This window comes from Zonotrichia leucophrys, chromosome 12, assembly GCF_028769735.1.
Source record: "Zonotrichia leucophrys gambelii isolate GWCS_2022_RI chromosome 12, RI_Zleu_2.0, whole genome shotgun sequence".
NCBI lineage: Eukaryota > Metazoa > Chordata > Aves > Passeriformes > Passerellidae > Zonotrichia > Zonotrichia leucophrys.
The window spans coordinates 8,907,787-8,932,823 of record NC_088182.1 but is presented as its reverse complement, the minus strand read 5'-3'; the positions used below and the strand labels follow the sequence as shown (position 1 = coordinate 8,932,823).

The 25,037-nt window shown below is 65.1% G+C and overlaps 2 protein-coding genes across 7 annotated transcripts; both read left to right on the top strand.

Moving 5' to 3' along the window:
* The first annotated feature begins 347 nt into the window (after nucleotides 1-347).
* Nucleotides 348-14,490, top strand: LOC135453185 (laminin subunit beta-2-like). Of its 6 annotated transcripts, none has more exons than XM_064723966.1 (36): nucleotides 428-434; nucleotides 1,770-1,839; nucleotides 2,579-2,628; nucleotides 3,129-3,304; nucleotides 3,403-3,526; nucleotides 3,637-3,710; nucleotides 3,817-4,005; nucleotides 4,084-4,147; nucleotides 4,217-4,422; nucleotides 4,502-4,622; nucleotides 4,818-5,006; nucleotides 5,131-5,310; nucleotides 5,682-5,794; nucleotides 5,885-5,964; nucleotides 6,156-6,312; nucleotides 6,510-6,662; nucleotides 6,755-6,913; nucleotides 6,990-7,111; nucleotides 7,236-7,356; nucleotides 7,907-8,093; nucleotides 8,276-8,419; nucleotides 8,801-9,032; nucleotides 9,368-9,531; nucleotides 9,617-9,841; nucleotides 10,358-10,572; nucleotides 10,658-10,754; nucleotides 11,204-11,582; nucleotides 11,666-11,850; nucleotides 11,922-12,151; nucleotides 12,237-12,440; nucleotides 12,782-12,926; nucleotides 13,012-13,219; nucleotides 13,308-13,449; nucleotides 13,665-13,841; nucleotides 13,932-14,088; nucleotides 14,231-14,490. In XM_064723966.1, exons 3-36 carry the CDS (start codon nucleotides 2,598-2,600, stop codon nucleotides 14,362-14,364), a joined length of 5,484 nt encoding a protein of 1,827 aa, XP_064580036.1. In that variant the 5' UTR covers nucleotides 428-434; nucleotides 1,770-1,839; nucleotides 2,579-2,597; the 3' UTR covers nucleotides 14,365-14,490. The 6 variants fall into 6 exon arrangements, with proteins under 6 accessions (XP_064580039.1, XP_064580036.1, XP_064580037.1 ...); XM_064723968.1 differs by lacking the exon at nucleotides 428-434 and adding an exon at nucleotides 830-928 and having other exon boundaries at nucleotides 1,672-1,839; nucleotides 12,788-12,926; XM_064723964.1 differs by lacking the exon at nucleotides 428-434 and adding an exon at nucleotides 830-928 and having other exon boundaries at nucleotides 1,672-1,839.
* A 117-nt stretch (nucleotides 14,491-14,607) lies between these two features.
* LAMB2 (laminin subunit beta 2) lies at nucleotides 14,608-24,953 on the top strand. The gene is made up of 33 exons (XM_064723864.1): nucleotides 14,608-14,860; nucleotides 15,029-15,192; nucleotides 15,284-15,419; nucleotides 15,611-15,684; nucleotides 15,794-15,982; nucleotides 16,058-16,121; nucleotides 17,026-17,228; nucleotides 17,316-17,436; nucleotides 17,702-17,890; nucleotides 17,961-18,140; nucleotides 18,217-18,329; nucleotides 18,419-18,498; nucleotides 18,590-18,725; nucleotides 18,900-19,055; nucleotides 19,167-19,294; nucleotides 19,377-19,494; nucleotides 19,610-19,802; nucleotides 19,876-20,019; nucleotides 20,126-20,357; nucleotides 20,433-20,596; nucleotides 20,676-20,897; nucleotides 21,467-21,681; nucleotides 21,765-21,861; nucleotides 21,930-22,302; nucleotides 22,373-22,557; nucleotides 22,632-22,873; nucleotides 22,940-23,143; nucleotides 23,236-23,380; nucleotides 23,686-23,893; nucleotides 23,974-24,115; nucleotides 24,191-24,367; nucleotides 24,442-24,601; nucleotides 24,685-24,953. Exons 1-33 carry the CDS (start codon nucleotides 14,803-14,805, stop codon nucleotides 24,819-24,821), a joined length of 5,349 nt encoding a protein of 1,782 aa, XP_064579934.1. The 5' UTR covers nucleotides 14,608-14,802; the 3' UTR covers nucleotides 24,822-24,953.
* Nucleotides 24,954-25,037: the final 84 nt, after the last annotated feature.

Here is a 25,037-nt window from a genome sequence, read left to right as displayed (position 1 = left end):
TGCTGGGCCCTTGGGGGCACAGCCTGGCCCCTCCTCCAGCCTTCCCAGTGCCGTGCATGGCTATGGGGAGCTGGTAGTGTGCTGTGCACAGCATCCCTTGTCCTGCTAAGGTGCCTGGCTGTCTCAGGGTGTCCCTGGGGGTGTGGGTTTTGGCATCCCTATGGCCGAGAGCTGCTTCTTTGTCTGCCCATGACCTTGCTTGGCGGCGGGTGGCCAGAGCGTGGCCTTGGCGTGGAGAGCACACGGCTCCTCTTCCTTCCTTTGCCCTCGGCCTTGGCTAATAAAAGGCAAGGCGCTATCCCTGCGTGACAGTGAGGGCTCTGTGGAACCCGGCCCTGGTGCACAGCCGTGCTCCCTGCAGGGCTCCAGGGCTGCCGGCTCAGCACCCAGCCCGGCCGGTCCAGAGGATCCCAGACAGCACCGAGCAGCACAGGGTGAGTGGGGCATGGCAGTGCCCACAGTGCCAGCACGGGGTGTGAGCAGGATCCATCTGGCAGGGTACCGGGGCAGTGCAGGGCAGGGCTCCTGGTACCGCTGCTAGAGACACGCCCTGCAGAGGCACAGACGGGCCCGTGCAGTGCGGGGCGAGTCCCAGCCGGGCTGCCTGTCTCAGCAGCCCCACGTGCTGCACAGCCGGGCACAGCCGCCCTGTGGGAATGCTCTCCCGGCCAGCCTAGGCACAGGACACTGCTGTGTCACACGTGGGCCACCGCCAGCGTGTACCTTCCTCTGCCTCACCTTGGCTAAAGCTCGGTGCGGGCAGGTCCCTCCCCTCGCCTGGCACGGCTGCCGGAGGAGGAGACAGGCACCGGCCGCCCTCCTCCAGGAACAGCAGCTGAGCCCAGCCGGAGCCCAGCGGGCCTCCGACTCCGCAGCCCACCCCGGCCACCAGCCACCTGCCCAGCGCCCCGGGCTCCCACGGGCACAGGTAGGAGCCGGTGCGCCGTAGGGGAGATCCTGGGCACGGCACAGCTCTGGGGCATGGCACAGCCCTTGGCACACGGTGCAGCCCATGGCATGGGCTGGGTGCTGGCAACTAGCGTGAGGCAGCACACAAGCCAGGAGCTGTGGGGTCCCTTGGCAGTGACAGGCTGGGTACCCCCACCCCTGCCATGCGCTTACCGTGGCTGACGTGCGCCGGACTTTGCCCAGGGAGCTGTAGAAATGGGCAGGGACAGGTACCTTAGGAGGGAGGGGACGTTCCAGTACGGCAGCATCGCCGCCGTGCCCGGGTGAGTTCCTGGTAGAGCAGATGCCCTGCACGGCTCCACCCTTCAGCGTAGCTGTGCAGGTGCCTTCGCTATGGCCATCCCCACCTGAGGCGAAGGGTGATGCAGTGACCCCTGTGCGGCTGCACCCGCCGCTCCCTGGAGCACCAGGCACCCACTCATCCCACCGTGCTGCCCCCACGCCTCACTGCCCGCGGCGGCCGGCACGTTCCTGCCGCGCCGTGCCGGGAGCCCGGGGAACGCGGTGCCTCTGGCCCGCCAGCCCACGAGGCGCCCTTTTGTTCGCCGGCGGGGCCCACCGTGCCGCCTGGGGGCCGGGGCGTGCCCGGGCTGCCGACGCCTGGCCGGCCTGGCCTCCACGGGCGGGCGGGCGGCGGGGGCCTCCAGGCAGAAGGAATCGGCAGTGACATTCCCGTAGCCTGGAGACCGCCGTCCCTTTCAGCGGGCAGCCCATTTGAATAAGAATCGTGCACGGGGAAGGGGGGCCACCAGCCGCCATCCCATCGCTGCCCTTGCCCCGGCTCATTTCTGCGCTCCCAGCCCAGGGGCAGCGGGTCCCACGCCGCCCTCGGCCCTGGCCTTGGTCCCGCCGGACGCCGCAGGACGCCAGGTACAGGGGGTTCGGGGGCTCGGGGACCTTCGTGCCAGCACGTGGCTCTGCAGCACCTTGCCTATCGCCCTGGCACGGCTTCGAGCGGGGCGGGTGCCAGAACGGAGCCGCGGCTCCCCCCGCCGCCCCGAGCCCCCTTGCCCTGGGCTGGCTCCGTGCGGGGGACAGGAGAGATGTGTTTGGGCAGAGCCGAGACCAGGATTTGATCCAGCACTTGTGAGGCTGGGAGCGGGAAGTACCGGGAGAGAAGGAAACACAAAAGACAGCTCCAACCTAAATTTAACAGCGGGACCCTGGCCAGAGTCAGGGACGCCCTTGCCCAGCCGGCTCCAGCGTTCCTGGCTCCCCTCCCAAGCTGGCCCTGGCCCGGTGCTGGTACCCCCCAGGGACACTAGTGACTCTCAAGAGGATAGATCCATTCTGAGCCAGGCAGGGTGGGGCACGGCACAGTTCGTGCCAGCTCTGGTGGGGCATAGCATGGCTGTGTGCCTGGATATGTGTGTGACAGTCCCGCAGAGCTGCTCAGGTGGACACTGCATGTCATTCCGGAGGGCTTTCAGACCCAGCTGCCCCAAATGACCCTGATTCCTCGTGTTGTCCCTGGAAAGCACCATCATGCCGGTGTGGGGGGTGCATCCTGGACTGCACAGTCGTGCTAGAGCCAGGAGAGGACAGGCACCAGCTGAAGTGCACCCCATGCCATACGCCCTATCGCAGTGCCATCTCCATGTTCCACCAGGCAGATCCCGTGGTTGCCCATGGACCTCTTGGCGCTTGCTTTCCTCCTGGGTAAGCATTGGCCTTGGGGCCACCCTGCATGCCCACACCGCTGGGAGCTGTGGTGGTTCAGGGACCCCAGTCTGGGTGGAGGGTGCTGGGCAGCGGAGGTGGTGGCAGTGGCGATGCTCCCTGCCTGGCAGCGCCCACAGCCTGACTGCCACAAAATCCAGCGGGGAATCCAGGCTGCACTAAGCCCTGTCGGGATTAGCAAGCGCCTGACCTGGCTTCTGACTCCCTGCGGCGCTTCTCAGCACCCTGGGGCTGCCCGGGCCCCCAGGAGCAGGGGCAGCCCAGCCCCCCAGTCACCCTGCTCCCTGCCCCTGGTCACGAGGCTGCGGCGCTGCTGCCAGCACCTTTCCGGATCATGGAGCTTCATGCTGCATCAGTGGGTCGGGATGCAGGGATGGGACGGGATGGGATGGCTGGGGGTGGGGTGGGTGCGTGGGGAAGCAGGGGGTGCCCAGGAACCCCGGTGCAGCCCCCAGCCTGTGCCCTCATGCTCTCTGCAGTCGGGGGACTGGTGGCAGGGGGTTGTCAGGAGCCTGACCTGAGCCATGGCTGCGCCCGCGGCAGCTGCTACCCAGCCACTGGGAACCTGCTGGTGGGGCGAGCCTCCCGCCTGAGTGCCACCTCCACCTGTGGGCTGGATGGGCCCCAGGAGTACTGCATCGTCAGCCACCTCCAGGTGAGCCCACCCAGCCCCAGAACAGCTCTGGCATAGACCCACACAGCCAGGCACTGGTTTCTGTCACCCATCCCTGATGGTGCCAATCCCTGGCACAGGACTCAGAGAAATGTTTCACCTGTGACTCACGTGACCCGTCCCTGCCTGAGAGCCACCGCATCGAGAATGTCATTTACCTGAGCAGCCCCCATGACAAACGGACCTGGTGGCAGTCGGAGAACGGTGAGGTCAGAGGTGGCACTGGGGTTGCCCCAGATGCATGTGCTGTGGGGCTGCATGGCCATGGGGGTCTTCCCCAGCCTCAGCCATCTCTGTCTCTCTCTGTCTCCCAGGTGTGGAACATGTCAGCATCCGCCTGGACCTGGAGGGCGAGTTCCACTTCACCCACCTCATCATGAAGTTTAAAGTGGGTCCTGGCACATGGACCCCTGGGATGGGATGGGACGGGATGGGACAGGATGGATCTGGAGGGGTTGTGGGTCTGGTCCCCATCCCATCTGGGTGTCTTGCAGACCTTCCGCCCTGCGGCCATGCTGGTGGAGCGCTCAGCAGACTTTGGGCGCACCTGGAAGGTGTATCGCTACTTTGCCTACAACTGCTCCAAGCTCTTCCCTGGAATCCCCAGCCACTCCCTGGGGCTTGTAGATGAGGTGCTGTGTGACCAGCGCTACTCTGAGATCGAGCCGTCCAGCCACGGGGAGGTGCGTGGGGATGGGGTGGTGCAGAGCAGGGCCAGGGGTCTGAGTGGAATGGGATCACTCATTCCTTCCTTCTCACAGGTCATCTTCAAGGTGCTGGACCCCTCCATCCCCGTAGCAGATCCCTACAGCCCAGACATCCAGGGTATGTTGCTGGGGTGTGGGGGATGCAGGGCTGGTGTCAGGGCAGGTGCTCACAGTGACACACCCCCAGACCTGCTGCGTGTCACCAACCTGCGGGTGAACCTCACCAAGCTGCACACGTTGGGGGACAACCTGCTGGACTCACGGCAGGAGGTGCTGCACAAGTACTACTATGCTGTGGAGGAGCTGGTGCTGCGCGGGAGCTGCTTCTGCCATGGCCACGCTGCCCACTGTGCTCCAGCACCGGGTGCCCCAACACCCTCTGTCCCTGGCATGGTGAGGCACACGCACCCACCAGCATGGCACGATGCCCCACGAGACCTGGCAGCCCCACTGAGCTGGGTGCTCCCCCCAGATCCATGGGCGCTGTGTCTGCGAGCACCACACGCAGGGGCTGAACTGCGAGCGCTGCGAGGATTTCTACCACGACCTGCCCTGGCGCCCGGCCGAGGGCTCCAACACCAACGCCTGTCGCCGTGAGTGCCAGGCTGCCAGGCTGTGCTGTGCCGGGGGTTTTGGGGTGCCAGGGCTGTACTTTGGGGAGCTTTGCAGTTGTGGTTCTGCGTATCAGAGTAAGGGGGATCCAGGTAAGGGAGGTTTGGCACTTGGGGTGCTGCCTGCCAGCTGTGGGCTGTGGTGCCCCATGCCATGCCACGGTGCTGTCCCTGCAGGCTGTGACTGCAACGAGCACTCAAGGCGGTGTCACTTTGACATGGCCGTGTTCCTGGCCACGGGGAACACCAGTGGGAGTGTGTGTGATGACTGCCAGCACAACACCATGGGCCGCCACTGCCACCTCTGCAAGCCCTTCTACTACCGGCACCCTCGCTCCGACATCCGATCCCCCACTGCCTGTGCCCGTGAGTGTCCTGGGACCCAGCCCCACGGCTTGTCCCAGCCCTATGGCTCCTGGTGCCACCTGCCCCAGCCTCACAGCTCCTGGTGCCAGCAGCCAGAACTACTGATGATCCTCTCTCTTGGCAGCGTGTGACTGTGACCCAGCAGGGTCCTTGGACGGAGGTGCCTGCGATGGGCACACGGACGTGGCACTGGGCATGATTGCGGGGCAGTGCCGCTGCAAGGAGAACGTGGCCGGGCCCCGCTGTGACCGCTGCCGGCACGGCGCCTATGGCCTCAGCCACGACGACCCACAGGGCTGTCAGCGTGAGCTGGGAGCCAGGGATGGCGTGGGAGAGGGGATGGGGGGATGATGGAGGGGTAGGGAGGAAGGGATGAAATTGGAGAGATGGGGAATGAAGAGATGTTGATGGAGGAATGAGGGTGGGAGGGATGAGGGTGGAGGGATGGAGGTAGAGGTATGGTGATGGAGCGATGAGGATGGAAGGATCTGGGACAGAGGGACGGAGATGGAAAGATGTAGGATGGAGGGATATGGCATAGTTGTATGAGAATGGATGGAGGGATGGGGATGGAAGGGATGAAGATGGATGGATATGGGATGGGGAAGGAGGGCCATGAATCATGTGGGCTGTAATCCCACTGGCACCCCCTCACCTGTGCGTGTGTGGGGGCAGCATGCAGGTGTGACCCACGGGGTACGGTGGCAGGCAGCTCCCCGTGTGACCCCATCAGTGGGGACTGCTACTGCAAACGCTTCGTGGCTGGGCGCTCCTGCAGCCAATGCGTGGTGAGTGCCCCAACCTGTCCCCAACCCCATGGCAACACCCACGGCTGGGTTGGCCCCACACCTGCCCTATATGTCCCCTCCTCACTGCAGCCCGAGTTCTGGGGTCTGAGCTATGACCTGGGGGGCTGCCGGCCCTGCGCCTGCGACTTCGGGGGATCCTACAACAACCGGTGGGGCCCAGCACAGCACCTGTGGGGCAGGGGTGGGGACAAGAGTGGGGACAGGGCTGGGAGTCACACATGGGGGAGGGAGAGATGGGGACAGAGATGGACGTAGGGAGGGATGGGGACAGAGATGGACGTAGGGAGGGATGAAGACACAGACAGAAGGAGAGATGAAAGGACAGGATGGTCACCCCCAGGTGCTCCATGGAGGATGGGGCATGTCCCTGCCGTCCCCACATCATGGGGCGGCAGTGTGACCAGGTACAACCCGGCTTCTTCTGTGCCCCCCTTGACTACTACACCTATGAGGCCGAGCAAGCCACCGGCCATGGCCACAGCCACCCTCAGCTCCCGGTGAGTGTCCTTGGGGGTCACTGTGCTTGTGCATGGCTGTCACTGTGCACCATGCTCCATGCATAGCTGCCGCTGTGCTCTATGCATGGCTGTCACGCTGTCCTGCATGTGGCTGTTATACCATGCCCTGTGCATGGCTGTCCTCGTGCATGGCTGTCCCTGTGCATGGCCACCGTCCCCTGACCCCATCCCTGCAGGGCGCCATTCGGGTGGAGGTGCCCCAGGACTGCCTGGAGTACGACACCAGGGAGCCGGCGGGGCGGAAGGGACGCTCACGGCATCAGCACAGCCCCCTCCGTGCTCCCCAGTCCCCCGTCCCCTCGCGCCGCAGCCGCCAGCAGCCCCCCAAGGTGAGGGGGCAGGGGAGGGCACAGCGAGGCACTGCAGGGCAGAAGCGGCTGGGGGTAGAGCCAGGGCCAAACTGTGCCGGTGCCCTGCCCAGCCGGATGTGGAGGAGGTGGTGCGGGACAGTGCCGGGCGCATGGTGACCTGGACAGGCTTGGGGTTCGCCCGGGTGCGGGACGGGGCTGGCCTGACCTTCCGCGTGGACAACGTGCCCTACGCCATGGACTACGAGCTGCTGCTGCGCTACGAGCCCGAGGTGAGCACGGCCACAGCCACGGCCACGGCGTGTATGGCACAGCTCAGCCCTGACACTGCCTTGCCTGTCGCCACAGTCAGCCGAGGACTGGGAGGCCGTGGTCAGTGTCAGCTCCCGGGTGCTGCCCACCAGCCCTCGCTGTGGGAACCTGCTGCCCTCCGAGCAGATGTACCGCCAGAGTCTGCCCCACAGCCAGAGGTGCAACGGGATGGGCTGGGGGGGCTGGGGATGGGAATGAGGGAGGTGGCTGGGTCCTGCTGCTGCTGTCCTTCTGCTGTCTCCATGGCCCTGCTGTGCCCATGCAACACCTGGCTCTGTACAGGTACGTGCTGCTGTCCCGGCCCTTCTGCTTCGAGCCCAGCACCCCTTATGAGGTGACCATGCGGCTTCAGCGGGCTGGTGTCACCCAGCGCCACCCCGGTGCCTTCATCCTTATTGACTCGGTGAGGGGGGACCCACTGGACTTTGTGCTGAGGCTTGGCAGGGCTGGGATCATGGGCAGGGACAGGGAACCAGAGGCTGGAGTGGGAAGTGACTCCCCCCTCTGTTGATGCATATGGGGTTGGGATGGGGATGACATGATGAGATGAGATGAGATGAGATGAGATGAGATGAGATGAGATGAGATGAGATGAGATGAGATGAGATAGGGTGGGATGGAGATGGGGATGAGATGAGGATGGGGATGGGAATGGGGAAGTAGATGTTGAAGGGGAAGGGAATATCAATGAGACTGGGGATTTAGATAGAGTTGGGGTTGGCATAGGGAAGTCAGCGTGGAAGGGAATAAGGAAGCTTCTGGGGATGGCACTTTTTATGGGAATATCAGTGGGGTTGGGGGTGTCAGTGGAGCTGGGGCTGTTGATGGAGCTGGGGTAGTTGACCTCAGCAGCATTGGGACTGTCCTGGAGCACATGGATCCAGCCTAGTGGTCGGTGCCACAGTGGAAGCTGGCTGTGCCCCCCTGCCCCATCTCCTCTTCCCTTCCCCCAGCTGGTGCTCCTGCCACGGGTGTCAGAGTTGCCAGGGTTCCATGGGGCAGAGGCAGCAGCGCGCCAGGAGGAGCTGGAGCGGTACCATTGCCTGGAGGTGTTTCGCATGGCCCCCCCTCACCCCCTGGCCGAGGCCTGTGCCCGCCTGGTCTGCAGCGTCTCAGCCCTGATGCACGGCGGGGCTCTGCGTGAGTGGGGACCATGCAGGGTGGGACCCACGAGTGGGCAGGGCTGGAGCCCTGCTGGGGCAGTGGGTCAGGATATGCCCATACCCATGGCATGGTGGGCAGGAGAGCAGGGCAGGGCGTGGGCAGGTGTGGGCAGGTGCAGAAAAGGCAGCCCTGGCCCCATGCTGGTCCTGCTCCCGCAGCCTGCCAGTGCGACCCACAGGGCTCCCGCAGCAGCGAGTGCCAGGTGCAGGGCGGGCAGTGTGAGTGCAAGCCCCACGTCATCGGCCGACGCTGCGACCGCTGTGCCCCCGGCAGCTTCGGCTTTGGGCCCCTGGGATGCAGCCGTGAGTACTGGGATCTTCATCTGCCAGAAATTGCTGTCTCTCCTGTCTGTCTGTCCAGCCATCAGCACCCTCTTCACTTGTCTGTCTGTCCCATATGTCCATCTCAGCCCTGCTGTCCTGCAGCCCATGGGTTCAGTCACAGTTATCCATCCATCCATCCATCCATCCACATGAGCCCCCTGTGAGCATTGAGCTATCCTGCACTCTCTTATCTGTCTGTCCATCCATGCTTTTGTGGACCTGTGTGTCCACATGAGCCCTTCTGTGCCACAGCCCATGGAGTGAGCATTTTCTGGGCGCTGGTCCCCTGCCTGTCTGTCTGTCTGTCCACTCCTGTGTCCCTGCACCCATGTGCCTGACCTGAGTTGTGCTGCCCTGCAGCCTGCACCTGCTCCCCGGAGGGCTCAGTGTCCCAGCTGTGTGACAAGGTGAGCGGGCAGTGCCAGTGCCAGCCTGGCACCGTGGGCCGGCAGTGTGACCAGTGCCAGCCCGGCCACTGGGGCTTCCCTGCCTGCCGGCCCTGCCAGTGCAACGGGCACGCCGAGGAGTGCGACCCCCGCACGGGCACCTGCCTGCACTGCCGCGACCACACCAGCGGCCGGCACTGTGAGAGGTGAGCCAGCTCCACGAGGAGGCCAGGGTGTGGCATGCGGTGGTGTGGCATAGAATGGGGTTGGTACAATGGAGTAGGACAGGATGAGATGTGATGGTATGGGATATGTTGGAATGGTGGGATGGGTTGAGATGGGATGGGGTAGAATAGGATGGGATGGGATGGAATGGGATATGATGGAATGGGATGGGATGAGATTGAGATGGAATGGGATGTATGCAATTGGCTAGGTTAGGGTGAGATATGATGGTACAGGATATGATGGAATAGGATGGGATGGTGGGATGGTATATGGTGGATTGGAGGACCCACTGGGTCCCCCCTCGTCCTTTCAGGTGCCAGGATGGTTACTATGGGAACCCAGTGCTGGGCTCGGGGCAGCAGTGCCGGCCCTGCCCCTGCCCCGGCTACCCTGGCACACGGCACTACCACGGGAGTGCCTGCCATGCGGACGATGAGACACACCACATCGTCTGCCTCTGCGCCCCTGGATACGCGGGTGAGGGGCACGGCGGGCACGGGGCAGCAGGGACCCCCTTCGTGGGGCTGCGGGACCCCAGCACCTACAGCCCCCCTCTCTGCAGGGCCCCGCTGCGACCGCTGCTCCCCTGGGTACTTTGGGGCTCCGGAGATGGAGGGCGGGGAGTGCCGGCCCTGCCAGTGCAACAACAACATCGACACCAGCGACCCGGAGGGCTGCGACCCCCGCACGGGACAGTGCCTGCGCTGCCTGTACCACACGGCTGGGCCCCGCTGTGCCCACTGCCAGCCGGGCTACTACGGCAATGCCCTGCAGCGCAGCTGCCGGCGTGAGCGGGGCTGCGGGGCTGTGGGGCTGCGGGGCTGTGGGGCTGTGGGGGCTGTGGGGCTGTGGGGCTGGAGGGGCTGCGGGGCTGCGGGGCTGGGGGGGCTGCGGGGCTGCGGGGCTGCGGGGCTGCAGGGGCTGCGGGGGCTGTGGGGCTGGGGCTGCACCGGGGTTTGGGATGGGGAGGTTTAAGTGATGCACAGGCTCAAGGCAGGGATGAGGTGTGGGGTTGTGGTGGGGTGTGGGTGATTTGGGTTGGGTCAGGGAGAATTTTGGGGTGTTGCAGGGCTAGGGTTCAGGGCCAGGAGAGGTTTGGGGCTGTTAGAAGGGGCATGGGGCTGTGTCTGGGTTGGGGCTGGGCAGGGGACAGGAATCGGGGTTGGTGGGGCTGTGCAGGGTTTGAGGCCAGGCAGACTGGGGGGCACAGGGGTCAGGCAGATTTGGGGTGCTGGGTTCAGCACCACACTGCCTGGGCAGCGGGTATGGGCTGAGCCCCACATGGCCACCCACCCTCGTGCAGGCTGTGGCTGTGACCCACGGGGCACACTGGCCTCCCACTGCACCGATGGCACCTGTGACTGTGACCGTGGCACAGGAGCCTGTGCCTGCCGGCCCAACGTCGTGGGCAAGAGCTGTGATCGCTGCGCACCCCACTTCTGGGGCCTGGGGGGGCCAAGGGGCTGTGAGCCCTGTGGCTGTCACCCCACACATGCCCTGCACCCTGCCTGTGACACAGTGAGTCCCCTGGCACCCTGGTACGGCTGCACTGCCCTCCTGGGGCCGACTGAGTTGCTCAGTGAGCATGGCACTGTCACTGCAGGTGACAGGGCAGTGCCAGTGCCGGCCTGGCTTCGGGGGTCGTGTCTGTTCCCAGTGCCAGGAGCACCACTGGGGAAATCCTGAGCAGGAGTGCCGAGGTGGGAGCACATCCCAGGGACTGGGGGAGCAGGGGCTCTGGGGATGGGCGATATGGGGGGACTCTGGGTGCATAGTGAGACTCTAGGGAAATGGAGGCCCTGGGGACATGGTGGGAGCTCTGAACATGGGACACTAAGAAGACAGTGGGACACTGGGGACACAAGGGACTCAGGAGATCTTGGGAATGTGTTGGGACACTGTGGGCATGACAGACCTTGGGGAAACAGTGGGATGCTGGAGACGTGGTGGAACACTGAGGACATAGCATGTCTCTGGGGACATGCAAGACTTTGGGGACCCAGTACTTGGTGGAACTGTGGGGACAATAGAAGATGCTGGGGATAGATTGGATTCTGGAGGAATATGGTGGGATGCTGGGACAGGGTGGCAGTCTGGGGGCACGGGGCTCCATGGGAAGGCTGGGACACACTGCCAACTGTCTCTGCAGCCTGTGAGTGTGAGCCGCTGGGTGCCGAGAGCCCGCAGTGCGAGCAGGACAACGGGCAGTGCCGCTGCCGGCCGGGCTTCGGGGGGCTGCGCTGTGACCGCTGCCAGCGGGGCTACCAGGAGCCCTTCCCCCGCTGCTCGCCCTGCCACCCTTGCTTTGGGCGCTGGGACCTGGCCGTGGGCAGCCTGCGGGAAGGGCTGCAGCACCTCAGGGCACACGTGCAGGCACTGAGGGAGGGGGGCTCTGCACTCCCACTCAGCCCCCGTCGCCTGCGGGAGCTGGAGGAGGCTCTGGGGCACGTGGAACAGCTGCTGGAAGAGGGGCACAGCCCTGGTAGTCCCCTCCTCGATGGACTGCCCAGGCAGCTGGGTGGCACCAGGCAAGTGTGCATGTAGGGCTGGGGTGGAGGGACCCACCTCTTGTCCCCGCCCGAAAGTTTAAAGCCATCCTCCCTACCCAAAGGATGGAGCTGGACAATTTCGGGAAGCACCTCCAAGAGTTGGAGCAGTATCTAGACCAGCTGGCGCAGGCGGATATGCAGCACCATGGCCGGCTAGCTGAGCTGAGCCGCCAGCTGGGGGGTCTCAACCGAACCACCTCCCACCTTCAGAGCCTCCTCGGCACTGTAGCAGCAGCGGGATTCAGCGGTAAGAGCAACCAGCGAGGTTTGGGTTTGGTGGCAGCCATCCCGGCCCAAGCCTGACACCCGCACCCGCAGAGTCCTACCGCAGCATCCTGGCATCGGCGGAGGCCTCGCGGCAGGCGGAGGCGCTGGCCAATGGCACGGCTGGCGAGCTCAGCAGGGCACAGATGACACAGCGGGCGACCGAGCGGGCGCTGCAGCAGCGGGGCGATACCTTCCGCCGTGGCACAGCTGCCGCCCGCAAATCCTTGCGGGAGACACAAAAACGGGTGATGGGACTCAACATTGCCAGGATCAATGAGAAGGTGAGAGCAGGACTGGCAGAAGTAGTGTGGGCATCACCCGTCATGTAGCGTTGAGCGGCCATTTCCACCACTGGTACCATCACAGATTTGCGGGGCGCCCGGAGACCGGAGCTGCGAGGACGCGTCTTGTGGAGGAGCCTTGTGCCGAGACAGTGAGGGGACAAGGCACTGCGGTGGCACTGGGTGTGCAGGGGCACTGCCTGTCTCAGCTCGAGCCCTGAGCAGTGCTCATAATGCCTCTGAGCAGCTGGAGGTGGCATTAGGGCAGCTGGGTGTTGTGGCACAGAAGGTAGGGGTGGTTGCTCCATGGCACTTTCTGGGGTCCCCTTGTGTCCCCTTTGCATGTCCTGTTTGTGCCCTTTCCATGGCCCCCTTCTGTGTCCTGTTTTTTCCTTTTTCATGCCCTCAAGCATGTTAGCTCTGTATGTGTCTCTTATGCCCATTCAGAGATGTTCCTTGTGCCACTTGTGTGTGTGCCCCCTTGGGCCACTGCTGTACCCTCTGTCCCCTTGCACCCCCCTTGCACGCTCCTTTGCAGGCTCACATCCTGTCCCCTCGTACCCCCTGCTCACTCCAAATGCCCCCTCCCGGGGCTGCCCTGTGCCCCCTGCTCAGCCAGGTGCCCCTCAGATGCAGGAGGTGCAGGAGCTGGCACGGGGGGCACGCAGCAGGGCAGAGGAGGCGCTGGGGCGCTCTCAGGCCGCCCGCAGCCGTGCAGAGAAGGCGACAGCCCAGCTGCGGGACTTCATCCGCCGAATCAAGGCCTTCCTGGCAGGTAGTGACAGCGCCGGGTGGGCACGTGGGCATGGCAGGACTCAGCGAGCCCACCCTGAGCCCACCCTGCTCCCCTGTCCCCGCAGAGGAGGGAGCTGACCCAGGCAGCATCGAGCTGGTGGCCCGGCAGGTGCTGAACATCTCCCTGCCCAGCAGCCCTGGACAGATCCAGGAGCTGCTGTGGGAGATGCAGGAGAGCATCAGCCAGCTGGAGGGGGTGGATGCGGTTCTCAACAGCACAGCAGAGGGGCTGGCTGTGGCACGGGATCTGCTGGCACAGGGACAGGAGGCCAGGCAAGTGGTGGGACCATGCTGGGGCAGGCAGGGGACAGGGTCAGTCCCCCTGCAGCAGCAGGGGCTGGAGCTGCCTGTGCTGCTGCAGGGAGCGAGCAGAAGGCATAAGGGATGAGCTGGCGGGGACACAGCAGGCACTGGAGGTGGCACGGACACAGGCGATGACAGCAGGGAGCACCCTGCAGAGCGCCAGGGATGCCATCCAGGTGGCTGAGAAGAGAGCCAGGGAGGTGAGGAGCACGGGCTCGGGGAGTGGAGCTGGTACTGCTGGGCATAATGGGATCAGTGCTGTGCAGAGGAAGACTGATGCCTTGGGTACATTATGGGTAGGGAGGCTGGTGCTGGGGAAATATGGCTGGCATTGGGCAGGTGCCAGGGCAGTGGGGCTGGCACCATGGGCATGGTGCTTGCTGTGCCTGCTGCAGCCGGTGCCCGTCCCTGCCAGGCGGAGCGCAGGCTGCAGGCGCTGGACAGGAAGGAGTCTCAGGCGCAGCGGCGGCTGCGGGAGCTGGCACAGCGCATCGCCACCCTGCAGGAGCACGGCCGGGGCGCTCGCCACCTGGCCCAGCAAGCCAAGGATGGGGCACAGCGTGCCACCACCACCTCAGGGACGCTTAGCCAGGTGAGCTCCATTCCTGCCTGGTTATGCATGCCACCAAGCAGGTAGTGTGTGCTGCAGGTGCTCAGCTTCACCATGCCCTCGTGCCGCCAGGACCTGGCCCAGGTAACACAGCGTTATGTGATGCTGAAGAACCGGGTGGGCTCGCTGGACAGGGTGTCTGGTGGGGCCCTGCAGCGTGTGTCACAGCTGATGGCAGAAGCCCGAGACCTCCTGGATAAGGCCAGCAACAGCAAAAGGAAGCTGGAAGGTGAGAGGGAGCACATGGTGGGGTACATTTCCTGCCACCTCCCCATACATCTCCCCGCGTCCCCCTGGGCCAGTCCCACCGGGTGTCCCGACTATGGGACATGGTGGGAGGCTGCACTGTGACCATGTTGCGTGTCCCACAGACCTGGAGCAGCGCTTTGGGGCCAATGAACGGATGATGGCGGCAAAGGTGACACGGCTGCAGGCTTTGGAGCAGCAGGTCACCGGGCTGTTGCAGGAGATCCGGGAGAGGGCCAACGCTTACGCCACCTGCTAGGGACCACTGGCGGGACCGGGGGCCGGTCCTGCCCGGCCGCCCCGCAGGTCCCCGAGCCCGGGAGTCCCGTCCACTCTGCAGGTGCCTTTAGTGCGGGAGCGCCTGCAAATAAAGCCCTAAACTGTGTGTGCCTGTGTCCGATGCCTTCTGTCCAGCCTGCTCCTGCCTCCTCCCGCCTCTCCCGGCCGGCCCGCTCCCCCGCTCCAGCCGGGATCCGCCCCGCGCTTTCCGCGCAGCCCCGAGCGCTGCGCCTGCCGCCAGTTCGGAGGGGCCGGGAGGGACCGGGAAGGGGACGGGGAAAGGACTGGGAACGGGAACGAGAAGGGGAACCGGTGAGTCAGGACGGGACGGGACGGGACCGGCGGACACCTGCCGAGCGCCCCCTTTGCGCGCCCTTTGCGCCCCTTTCGGTCCCGTTCGGCCCCGTGGCGCCCCGCGATGCGGAGCCCGGCGAAGCGGAGCCCCGCCGTCCTGCTGCTGCTGCCGCTGCTGGCCGGTGAGTCCGCGCCCCGCGCCGCGGCGGGGCCGGTGGGCGCCAGGGTCCGGCCCGTCCCCGCCGTCCCGTTTCCGGGCGGTCGCGGAAGGGGCCCCGGGCGCGGCGGGGGGAAACCCGGCCCCGGCCCCCCCGGCCCCGCAGCGCCCTCAGCCGCCCGCCGCTCCGCAGGGCTGGGGGCGGCCCTGGCCCCCGATTCCCCCCAGGGCTGTGCCCGCGGCAGCTGCTACCCGGCCACCGGGGACTTGCTGGTGGGACGAGCAGCCCGCCTGAGTGCCACCTCCACCTGCGGGCTGCGCCGGCCTCAGCCCTACTGCATCGTCAGCCACCTCCAGGTAAGTGGGACGGGACCTGGGGGGACAAGACAAGGATGAGGGTCACGGGACACGGCTGGGGACACGCGTCATTGAGTCTGCCAACTCGCAGGAGGAGAAAAAGTGCTTCATCTGCGACTCCCGGCGGCCCTACGATGCCCGCACCAACACCAACAGCCACCGCATCCAGAATGTGATCACCAGCTTTGCCCCCCGCCCCAAGAAAGCCTGGTGGCAGTCAGAGAACGGTGAGTAGTGGGTGGGGATGGTGGAGCATCCTGTCCTGTCCCGGGGGGCTCTCCTTCCCTTCCTCCCACACTGAGGAAGTGTGACTCAGCCTGTGGCCGCGGCCGCGCCCCTGGACCACTGCCGGGTGGGGGGGACGAGCCCCCGGGACCTGTGAGTGGGTGCTTCCACTTGTCACACTTGTCACCCCCAGGCGTGGAGCATGTCAGCATCCAGCTGGACCTGGAGGCCGAGTTCCACTTCACCCATCTCATCATGACCTTCAAGGTATGAAGCTGGGTCCCTGCGTGTGGGTATCCAGGCTGGGACAGGACGGGATGGATCACGCCCTTAGGGACTGTGGGTCTATCCCCTGTCCCACACGGGTGTCTCGCAGACGTTCCGGCCCGCGGCCATGCTGGTGGAGCGCTCAGCTGACTTTGGGCACACCTGGAAGGTGTATCGCTACTTCGCCTACGACTGCGCTGCTTCCTTTCCCCATGTGCCCCACGGGCCCCCGCGCCGCATCGATGATGTCGTCTGCGAGTCCCGCTATTCTGACATCGAGCCCTCCACTGAGGGGGAGGTGAGGCCCTCGTAGTGTCCCAGGAGAGGCAGGGGATCCCCTGCACTGCTCTCATCACCTTGCTGTCCCTTCCAGGTCATCTACCGGGTGCTGGACCCTGCCATTCCCATCCGGGACCCCTACAGCCCTGCCATCCAAAGTGAGTCGCCAGCCATCTGGGCTCCTGCTTGGCTGCTCTATTTTGGGTGTAGCTATTTTGGCTGCTCTCTCCCTGCTCTGGGCCCTACACAGGGATCACGACCTGATCCAGCCTGTGGGGTCTTGGGCCCCTCTGCACCCTGCCCTGTGAGAGCAGCTGAAAATCAGGCTGCATTGGGTTAAATGGAGGAGGATAGCTGTGCCACGGCTGAGCCCAACACCAGCTGTGGTTCGAGATGGGAAGTCAGGCTGGGCATGGGACATAGTGGGTTAATCACCCACCAAGGCTAAATTTAGACTGGGAGCAGGAGGGGTGGAATCTGCAGGGCAGGGCTTCTGGGAAAATGCAGTTCTGGGGAAGCTATCCTGTGTTCCCAAGGCCCCCAGGCTGCACCCACCACACCAGGCACAGCCATCTCTTGGAAATGGCCCCCAAAGGTGAGTGCCCTGAGACACGTGAAAGGTGCTGTGCCCAGAGTGCTGTTCTGCACTGGTGGGGTCCCAGCCTGCCTCTGCTGTGGGAATGCAGAGCCCTGCCCACGCACAGCCAGACTGTGCACAGCTACGTGTGTGGGAGCTGAACCCCCACAGCTACGTGCAGCCCAGCCTGGCCACATGCAACCACGTGCCTGTGAGCCAAACCATGCACGGGCCTGGGCCAACACTGTGTGATATAGAAAACCACGAAAGACCAGCCTGATACTGTGCAGCCCTACATGGACACCCCATGCCATGCACAGTCCATCCCAGCCATGCCCAGGAAAGCAGAGCCATGCCCAGCTCCTCTGAACCACCTGCAGCCTCCTGTGCCACGCTCAGCCCAGCCCAGCTGTGCCCGGCAGGGGTGAGCTGTGCATAGACGTGCCCAGCCACCCTGTGCCAACAGGGGTCTCTCCCTGCCCTAGACCTGCTGCGTGTCACCAACCTGCGGGTGAACCTCACCAAGCTGCACACCCTGGGGGACAACCTGCTGGACTCTCGGCGGGAGATCCGGGAGAAGTACTACTACGCGCTCTACGAGCTGGTGATGCGCGGGAACTGCTTCTGCTACGGGCACGCCTCTGAGTGCGCCCCGCTCAGCGGGGCCCCTGCCACCACCGATGGCATGGTAGGGCAGGCCAGGCCTGTGTGCCCTGCTGCAGCTGGGTAGCTGTGCCATCTAGGACCACAGCCCCTCACCGTGGCATCCTGGCAGGTGCACGGGCGCTGTGTCTGCAAACACCACACGCAGGGGCTGAACTGCGAGCGCTGCGAGGATTTCTACCAAGACCTGCCCTGGCGCCCGGCCGAGGGCTCCAACACCAACGCCTGTCGCCGTGAGTGCCCTGCTGGCACCGGCTCCTGGCACAGTGATCCCAGTGCCAGAGCTGCCAGGCTGTGCTGTGCAGGGGTTTTGGGGTGTTGTACAATGGGATGTGGCTGAGGGTGTGCCGTGCCGGGGCTGTACTTTGGGGAGGTTTGGGATTGTGTTGCTGCATGTCAGCAAGGAGAGCCCAGGCAGGGGGGGTTTGGCACTTGGGGTGCTGCCTGCCAGCTGTGGGCTGTGGTGCCCCATGCCATGCCACGGTGCTGTCCCTGCAGGCTGTGACTGCAACGAGCACTCACGGCGGTGCCACTTTGACATGGCCGTGTTCCTGGCCACGGGGAACACCAGTGGGGGTGTGTGTGATGGCTGCCAGCACAACACCATGGGCCGTCGCTGCCACCTCTGCAAGCCCTTCTACTACAAGGACCCCACCAAGGACCTGCGGGACCCCGCGGTGTGCCGAGGTCAGTGCGGGACAGGCTGTGCAGGGGGGTGCTTTGGTGGTCACAGTGCTCACCCTGCCTGTCTCCCCAGCTTGTGACTGTGACCCTGAGGGTTCTCTGGATGGTGGGCTGTGTGATGGTGCTGATGACCCAGCCAGGGGCCTGATTGCGGGGCAGTGCCGCTGCAAGGAGCACGTGGCTGGTCCCCGCTGTGACCGCTGCAAGCCCGGCTTCTTCGGCCTCAGCGCCGACAACCCGCAAGGCTGCCGGAGTAGGTACCAGGGTGGCACCTATTGGGGTTGGGCACGTGGTTTGGCATTGCTGGAAACTGCTGGCTCTCCATGCAGGGTGCCACTGTGACCCCCGTGGCACGGTGGCTGATGGCAGCCGGTGTGACCCTGTCAGTGGGGAGTGCTTCTGCAAGCGACTGGTGACCGGGCGCAGCTGCAACCAGTGCCTGGTGAGTGGGGCTGTGCCACGGCCCCTGCACCGTGCTCAGCACTGCAGCACACAGGCAGCTGCTCTTTAACATCCTGTGACCCCCTGCAGCCCGAGCACTGGGGACTGAGCCACGACCTCCCGGGCTGCCGGCCCTGTGACTGCGATGTGGGAGGTGCTCGCAACAACCTGTGAGTCTTTGCCTGTGAGTCTTTGCGGGGATGCAGAGGGCAAGGGGCACCTCTCCTGGCATCAGGGCTGATGGTGCTGCTGGGGTACCAGGTGTGCCATGGGGACAGGGCAGTGCCAGTGCCGCAGCCATGTGATAGGACGACAGTGTGAGCAGGTGGAGACCGGTTTTTACCGCATCAACCTGGATCATTACACCTATGAGGCGGAGGATGCACGGCTGCATCAGGTAAGGAATGCAGGTGTCCCTGGGGAGGACATCAGGCAGAGCAGCACAGTGGGTGCCCCTTTGCAGGGTGCCCAGACCAGCAGGCAATGGTCTGCCTCCCTGCTCAGGGCAGAGCAGTGCCTGCTGGCCAAGGTGATTTTCAGGGTCCCATCTCACAACACGTGCTTGCACCAGGGCTCAGTGGTGGAGCGTGAGCCGCCCCCAGACCGTCCAGCTTCCTGGACAGGGACAGGCTTTGCCCGCATGTTGGAAGGTGGCTGGGTGGAGTTCCACGTGAGTGATGTGCCTTTCTCCACCGAGTACGATGTGGTCATCCGCTATGAGCCACAGGTGAGCGCCAGATGGTGAAGCCAGCAGTGTGATATATTGCCAGATTGGGAGGTTGTGGTGGGGAGTTCCAGGTGGTGAGGCTTTTTGACACTGCCCCTTCTTGGCTGCCAGCACCCAGAGGCCTGGCAGGAGGTGAGGCTGAAGGTGCTGCGCCCCAGCCCTGTCTCCGCCAGCAGCCCTTGTGGAAACACCATCCCTGCCGATGACCAGCTCTCCACCAGCCTCCCCTCCGGTGCCAGGTAAACACCTCAGTAGGGTTGGGCTGTGCTGGGGCTCACTGGAGGCACATGGCTGCCCTTGCTGTGTTTTGCCCCCATCCAGGTATGTGGTGCTGTCCCAGCCCATCTGTCTGGAGCAGGGTGTCTCCTACACGCTCCGCCTGGAACTGGGCTGTGCTGCTGCTCATCAGGATCCCACTGCCAGTGTGCTCATCGATTCGGTGAGGGGCAGACGGGCACTGGGATGGGGGACAGCAACCCTTCAGGGAGATAGGATGTAGCCATAGGGAACACAGGGAGAGAGGGATGTGCTGTCCCACTGACTTTGCCCCGCAGCTGGTGCTCCTGCCCCGTTACTCCTCACTGGAGATGTTCATTGCGGGTGACCCCAGCTCCATGGAGCGCCGGGAAACCTTTGAGCGGTACCACTGTGCCCAGCCCTTCCACGCTGCAGGGCCCTCACCTGTGGCTGAGCCTTGCTCCAGCCTCCTGCACAGCCTCTCGGCCATCCTGCATGACGGGGCGCTGCGTGAGTACAGCCCCACACCCTGTCCTGCCCCTGTCCCACAGCAGCTGACGCTGACCCTGCTCTCTGCCCACAGCCTGCCTCTGCGATCCCCAGGGCTCGCTCAGTGCCGAGTGCCAGCCCCAGGGCGGGCAGTGCCAGTGCAAACCCAATGTCATGGGACGGCGCTGTCACCGCTGTTCTCCGGGAACCTTTGGCTTTGGGCCCGGCGGGTGCCGACGTGAGTGCCAGTGGGAGAGGAGCCTGGGCATCCCAGGGCTGGGGGCATGGGGAAGGGGTGCTCTCTACAGCTCAGGGCTGGACGCTGTGGGTGCTGTGCCTTCCAGCATGCCAGTGCAGCCGTGAGGGTTCAGTGAGCACCATCTGTGACAGCACCACCGGGCAGTGCCCCTGCCGTGAAGGCACCCATGGTCCACGTTGTGACCGCTGCCAGCCCGGCCACTGGGGCTTCCCTGTGTGCCGGCCCTGCCAGTGCAACGGGCACGCCGAGAGCTGTGACCCTCGCACAGGCAGCTGCCTGCGCTGCCGTGACCACACGGATGGGGAAAGGTGCCAGAGGTAGGTGGGGGACCTGGCCAGACTGGGGCAGGGTGCTGCCAGCAGCCCCAGCTCCTGCTGACCTCCTGCCTGCAGGTGTGCAGCCGGACACTTTGGGAACCCAGCGCTTGGCTCCGGGCAGCACTGCCGGCCCTGCCCCTGTCCTGAGGGGCCCAGCACCCCCCGCCACTTCGCTGCCTCCTGCTACCAAGACAGCCACTCCCAGCAGGTCATCTGCCACTGCAGCCCTGGGTACACAGGTGGGTACCTGCCAGGGCACACTCAGTGCCTGCTGGGGTGCCCTGTCCCCAGGCACTGCCCAGCGCTCTGTGTCAGCAGGTTCCCGCTGTGATGAGTGTGCCCCTGGGTACTATGGGGACCCTCTGCAGGGTGGGCGCTGCCTGCCCTGCCAGTGCCACGATAACATCGACGTGACGGACCCGGAGGCGTGTGACCGGCGCACAGGGCAGTGCCTGCGCTGCCTCTACAACACCGCAGGGCCCCACTGCGCCGAGTGCCAGCCTGGCTTCTACGGGGATGCCACACGACACAGCTGCAGGCGTGAGTACCCACTGCCTGCCAGGACAGACACAGACTTGCCTCCAGGGCCTGACACATCCCTGGGTACCATGTGTGCAATAGTCCCATGTGCACCAATGGCTGCCCCTGCTTGTGCACAGGGCTGTGGAGTCCCTGCAGCCCTGCCCTCTAACAGGGTTGTCTCCTCTGCCCAGGCCCAGCACTGTGGCCCAGTCCCTGTCCCCATGTCCAACTTATTCCTTCCCATTTATATCCTATTCTCATGCCCATTCTTGTCCCCATTGCCATCCCATCCCCACTGCCATCCATCTGTCCCCATCCTGTCCTTATTCCAGCTCTATCCTGACCCTGGTCCCATCTCCATCCCATCCCCACCAGTGGTCCTCATGCTGCACACATTCCACCTTCATCCAGTCTCCACCCCATCCTTGTCCAATCTCTGTGTCCATTCTGCTTCCACCCTCATCCATCATCATCCCACTCCTGCTCTGTCCCCATCAGAACTTCCATCCCATCTCCATCCCAGTCTCATTCCCATCCTTGCCCTCATTCCCTCAACTCTATCTCTGCTCAGTGCCTCTTGGTTCCAGGTTGCTCCTGCAACCCCCTGGGCACTGATGCCAGCACCTGTGGGCCGCAGCAGTGCCACTGTGACAGGCAGAGTGGGCAATGCCACTGCCTGCCCCATGTGGAGGGCCAGAGCTGTGACCGCTGCAGCCCCAACTACTGGAACCTGGCCAGCGGGCAAGGCTGCCAGCCTTGTGACTGCCACCCCCAGCACTCCCTGTCACCCACCTGCAACCAGGTGAGACACAACAGGGTTGGGGGATGGGATGGGGCTGGGGGTGTGCTGCAGCAGTGCCAGCCTGGCCATGCCATGTCTGTCAGTTCACAGGGCAGTGCTCCTGCCGGCCAGGCTTTGGCGGCCGGACTTGCACGGACTGCCAGGAGCAGCACTGGGGTGACCCGCGGCAGCAGTGCCGAGGTGAGAGCTGGTGCCAGTGGGGGGACCACAGTGCAGCCTCTGGTGCCCTGACACTACTTTCCCTGCAGCCTGCGACTGTGACCCCCGTGGCATAGCCAGTGCCCAGTGCCACCGCAGCAGCGGCCACTGCGACTGCCGGCCTGGCATCTCTGGAGTCCGCTGTGACCAGTGTGCCCGGGGCTTTTCTGGTACCTTCCCTGCCTGCCAGCCCTGCCACCCCTGCTTCGGGGACTGGGACCGTGTGGTGCAGGATCTGGCTGCCCGTACCCGAGCGCTGGCAGAGCGGGCCAGGCTCCTGCAGCACACCGGGGCTGCCGGCGCCTTCGAGGGCACCTTCCGGCAGCTGGAGGAGAAACTGGCCGCTGTACGTGACGTGGTGGCCGCCCGCAACACCACTGCTGCCACCGCTGCCCACCTGACACACACCATGGAGGGGCTGCGGTGAGCACCTGGCACAGGGCACGCCTCCCAGGGTAGCCTAGGGGCAGCTTTTCACCCCCGTGCTTTGCAGGCGCCAGATTGAGGAGGCAACTGAGAGGCTGACACGGGTGGAAGGGGAGCTGACAGCTGCTCAGGATGCCAACTTCAATGCCAGCCACGTGCTGAACACTGTGGACCGGGGCGCCCGCGCCCTCAACCACAGCCTGCAGGACTTGGAACAGCGGCTACACACCCTCAAGACTTCCAATTTCCTTGGTGAGACACACCACAGAGGCAGGCCAGGGCAGTCAGGCCATGGCCGGGGGTCTGACAGTGTCCCTGTCCCCCAGGTGCCTATGACAGTATCCGTCAGTCCTATCAGGAGTCACAGGAGGCCGAGCGCCGGGCGGACGCCTCCACCCGTGCCGTGCCCAGCCCTGTCAGCAGCTCGGCCGGCACTCGGCAGCGCACTGAGCAGCTGCTGGCCAGCCACAGGGATGGCTTCAACCGGCACAACGCAGCCAGTCGGCGGGCACTGATGGACCTGGCAGCCAGGGCACAGGCGCTGAGCCTGCAGCCGCTCAACGAGAAGGTGGGACACGGGCAGGGAGCTGGGGAATGGCACCCAGAGCTGGGCTGATCCCGTGCTGCCTTGCAGGTCTGCGGTGTGGTGGGAGATGTGCCCTGTGCTGAGAGCCCTTGTGGGGGTGCTGGGTGCCAGGATGAGGACGGGGGACGACGCTGTGGTGGTCTGAGCTGTGGTGGAGCCGTGTCCAAGGCTGACAGTGCTCTGGACCGGGCACGCCATGCCCAGGAGGAGCTGCGTCAGGCTGCCAGCGACATGGCCCAGCTCTCCCACAAGGTGTGTGGCACATGGGTGCTGGTGGGATCTGGTGGCACAGCCACGCTCTGCAGCCCTTGGAGCTGGCACCGAGGGTCTCTGCCCATGCTCAGGTGGCAGAGGCCAAGGGGAAGGCAGACGAGGCCCGGTTGCGAGCGCAGGCAGCCCTGGACAAGGCAAACCAGACCAGGGCCCGTGTGGAGAGCTCCAACAAGGAGCTGAGGGAGCTCATCAGCCATGTCAAGGCCTTCCTGAGCCGTGAGTGCTGGCATGCCGGGAGGGCTGGCCACCCCTACCCAGGGCTCTGTGGCTCTGCACCTGCACCACACTGTACTGACCCTGCACTGCGCTGCACTGCCTTGTCCCAACACTGCATGTGGGCTGTGCCACCCCTGCCCCATGCTGCATTGCCTGGTCCCTGCCCTGCCCTGCCCCAGCCATCCTGTGCCCTGCAGCCATCTCTGGCCCCCCGCCCTGTCCCATGTTCCCCTCTGCCCTTTGGCCTGCCTGCCCCCTGCACCCCGGTGTGCTGTAGGGAACACACTGACTGCTTCCACCTGCAGAGGAGGGGGCTGATCCTGAGAGCATTGAGGTGGTAGCCAGTCGGGTACTGGAGCTGTCACTCCCCGCTGCACCGGACCAGATCCACCGCCTGGCCGAGGAGATCAAGACGCGGGTGCGCAGCCTGGCCAGTGTGGATGCCATCCTGGAACAGACAGCCAGTGATGTGCAGCAGGCTGGGCAGCTTCTGCAGGATGCCCAGCGGGCCAGGTGAGCCCAGGGATGTGAGGACTCAATCCCTCTGGGGAGCCCAGCCCCGGCCATGCTGAGGCCTTGCTGTGTGGCTGCAGGGCTCGGGCAGAGGCAGTGCGGGGCACAGCCGAGGCTGTGCGGCAGGCGCTGGAGGAGGCACGGCAAGCCCAGGGCATGGCTGAGCGGGCGCTGCAGCAGGCTGCCGGTGACATCCAGCACAGTGAGAGTGCCCTTGGCACGGTGAGAGCCCCATCCATATGACCAGGGGACCCCATCCCCACTGCAATCACCAAACTCCCATGCCACCATCCCCAGATGCAGACCCAGACAGGAAGTGCAGAGCAGCAGCTGGCAGGTGCCATGGAGCAGATCGGGCTCCTGGACAGGCAGACTGATGCCCTGAAGGTGAAACGTGCAAACAACAGCCTGGCAGCCACGCGTGCCCAGGAGGCAGCCAGCACTGCGCGGGACCGGGCCGGCGAGGCCAAGCAGGTCGGTGATCAGGGGGACAATGTGGCAGCAGGGGTCCCGTGGCGATGCTGCTGACCAGCCCCGCTGCCCAGCAGGTGCTGGACGGGCCGCTTCGGGACCGGTACCGGACAGCACAGGAGCTGGTGGAGCACCGGGCGCAGGGCGTGCAGCAGGCGGGCAGCCGGGCACAGCAGCTGCGGGAGGAGGCCGCGGGGCTGCTGCAGGACGCCCAGGGCAAGCTGCAGCGGCTGCGAGGTGAGGCCGGAGCGGGGATGCTGGGGCGGGGCTGGGGGCAGCGGTGGGAGGCCGGTCTGACTCATGTTCCCGTGTCCCTGCAGCGCTGGAGGAGGAGTACGAGCGGAACGAGCGGGTGCTGGATGCCAAAGCGGCCCAGCTGGGCGGGCTGGAGGCCAGAATGAGGGAGGTGCTGGCCACCATCAACCAGCAGGTCCAGATCTACAACACCTGCCAGTGATCCCCGAGGGCCTGGACCCCCCGAGCACCGAACACCCAGCCTCCCGCCGCCCGGCCCCCGCCTGCCCCGCGGGGGCAGGCGGGATGGGGGCTGCAGGGTACCCCGTGTGAATAAAGTTGCAGAGCAAATCTCGCCTCCGCCCCGTGGGCCGTCTGCCACGGGGGCCCGCCGCGGCTTCCCCCGGGTGGGAGTTGGCCGCTACCGGGTGTGGGGCAC

What these genes read in the sequence shown, in the direction of transcription:
- LOC135453185 (XM_064723969.1), top strand. Translation starts at nt 2,598, where the DNA reads ATGGACCTCTTGGCGCTTGCTTTCCTCCTGG. An exon ending in AGCGGCCGGCACTGTGAGAG is followed by an intron (nt 9,033 to 9,367) that starts GTGAGCCAGCTC and finishes TCGTCCTTTCAG; the next exon opens with GTGCCAGGATGGTTACTATG. An exon ending in TCCTGAGCAGGAGTGCCGAG is followed by an intron (nt 10,755 to 11,203) that starts GTGGGAGCACAT and finishes CTGTCTCTGCAG; the next exon opens with CCTGTGAGTGTGAGCCGCTG.
- LAMB2 (XM_064723864.1), top strand. Translation starts at nt 14,803, where the DNA reads ATGCGGAGCCCGGCGAAGCGGAGCCCCGCCGTCCTGCTGCTGCTGCCG. An exon ending in AGGATGCACGGCTGCATCAG is followed by an intron (nt 18,726 to 18,899) that starts GTAAGGAATGCA and finishes TGCTTGCACCAG; the next exon opens with GGCTCAGTGGTGGAGCGTGA. An exon ending in CAGGATGCCCAGCGGGCCAG is followed by an intron (nt 23,894 to 23,973) that starts GTGAGCCCAGGG and finishes GTGTGGCTGCAG; the next exon opens with GGCTCGGGCAGAGGCAGTGC.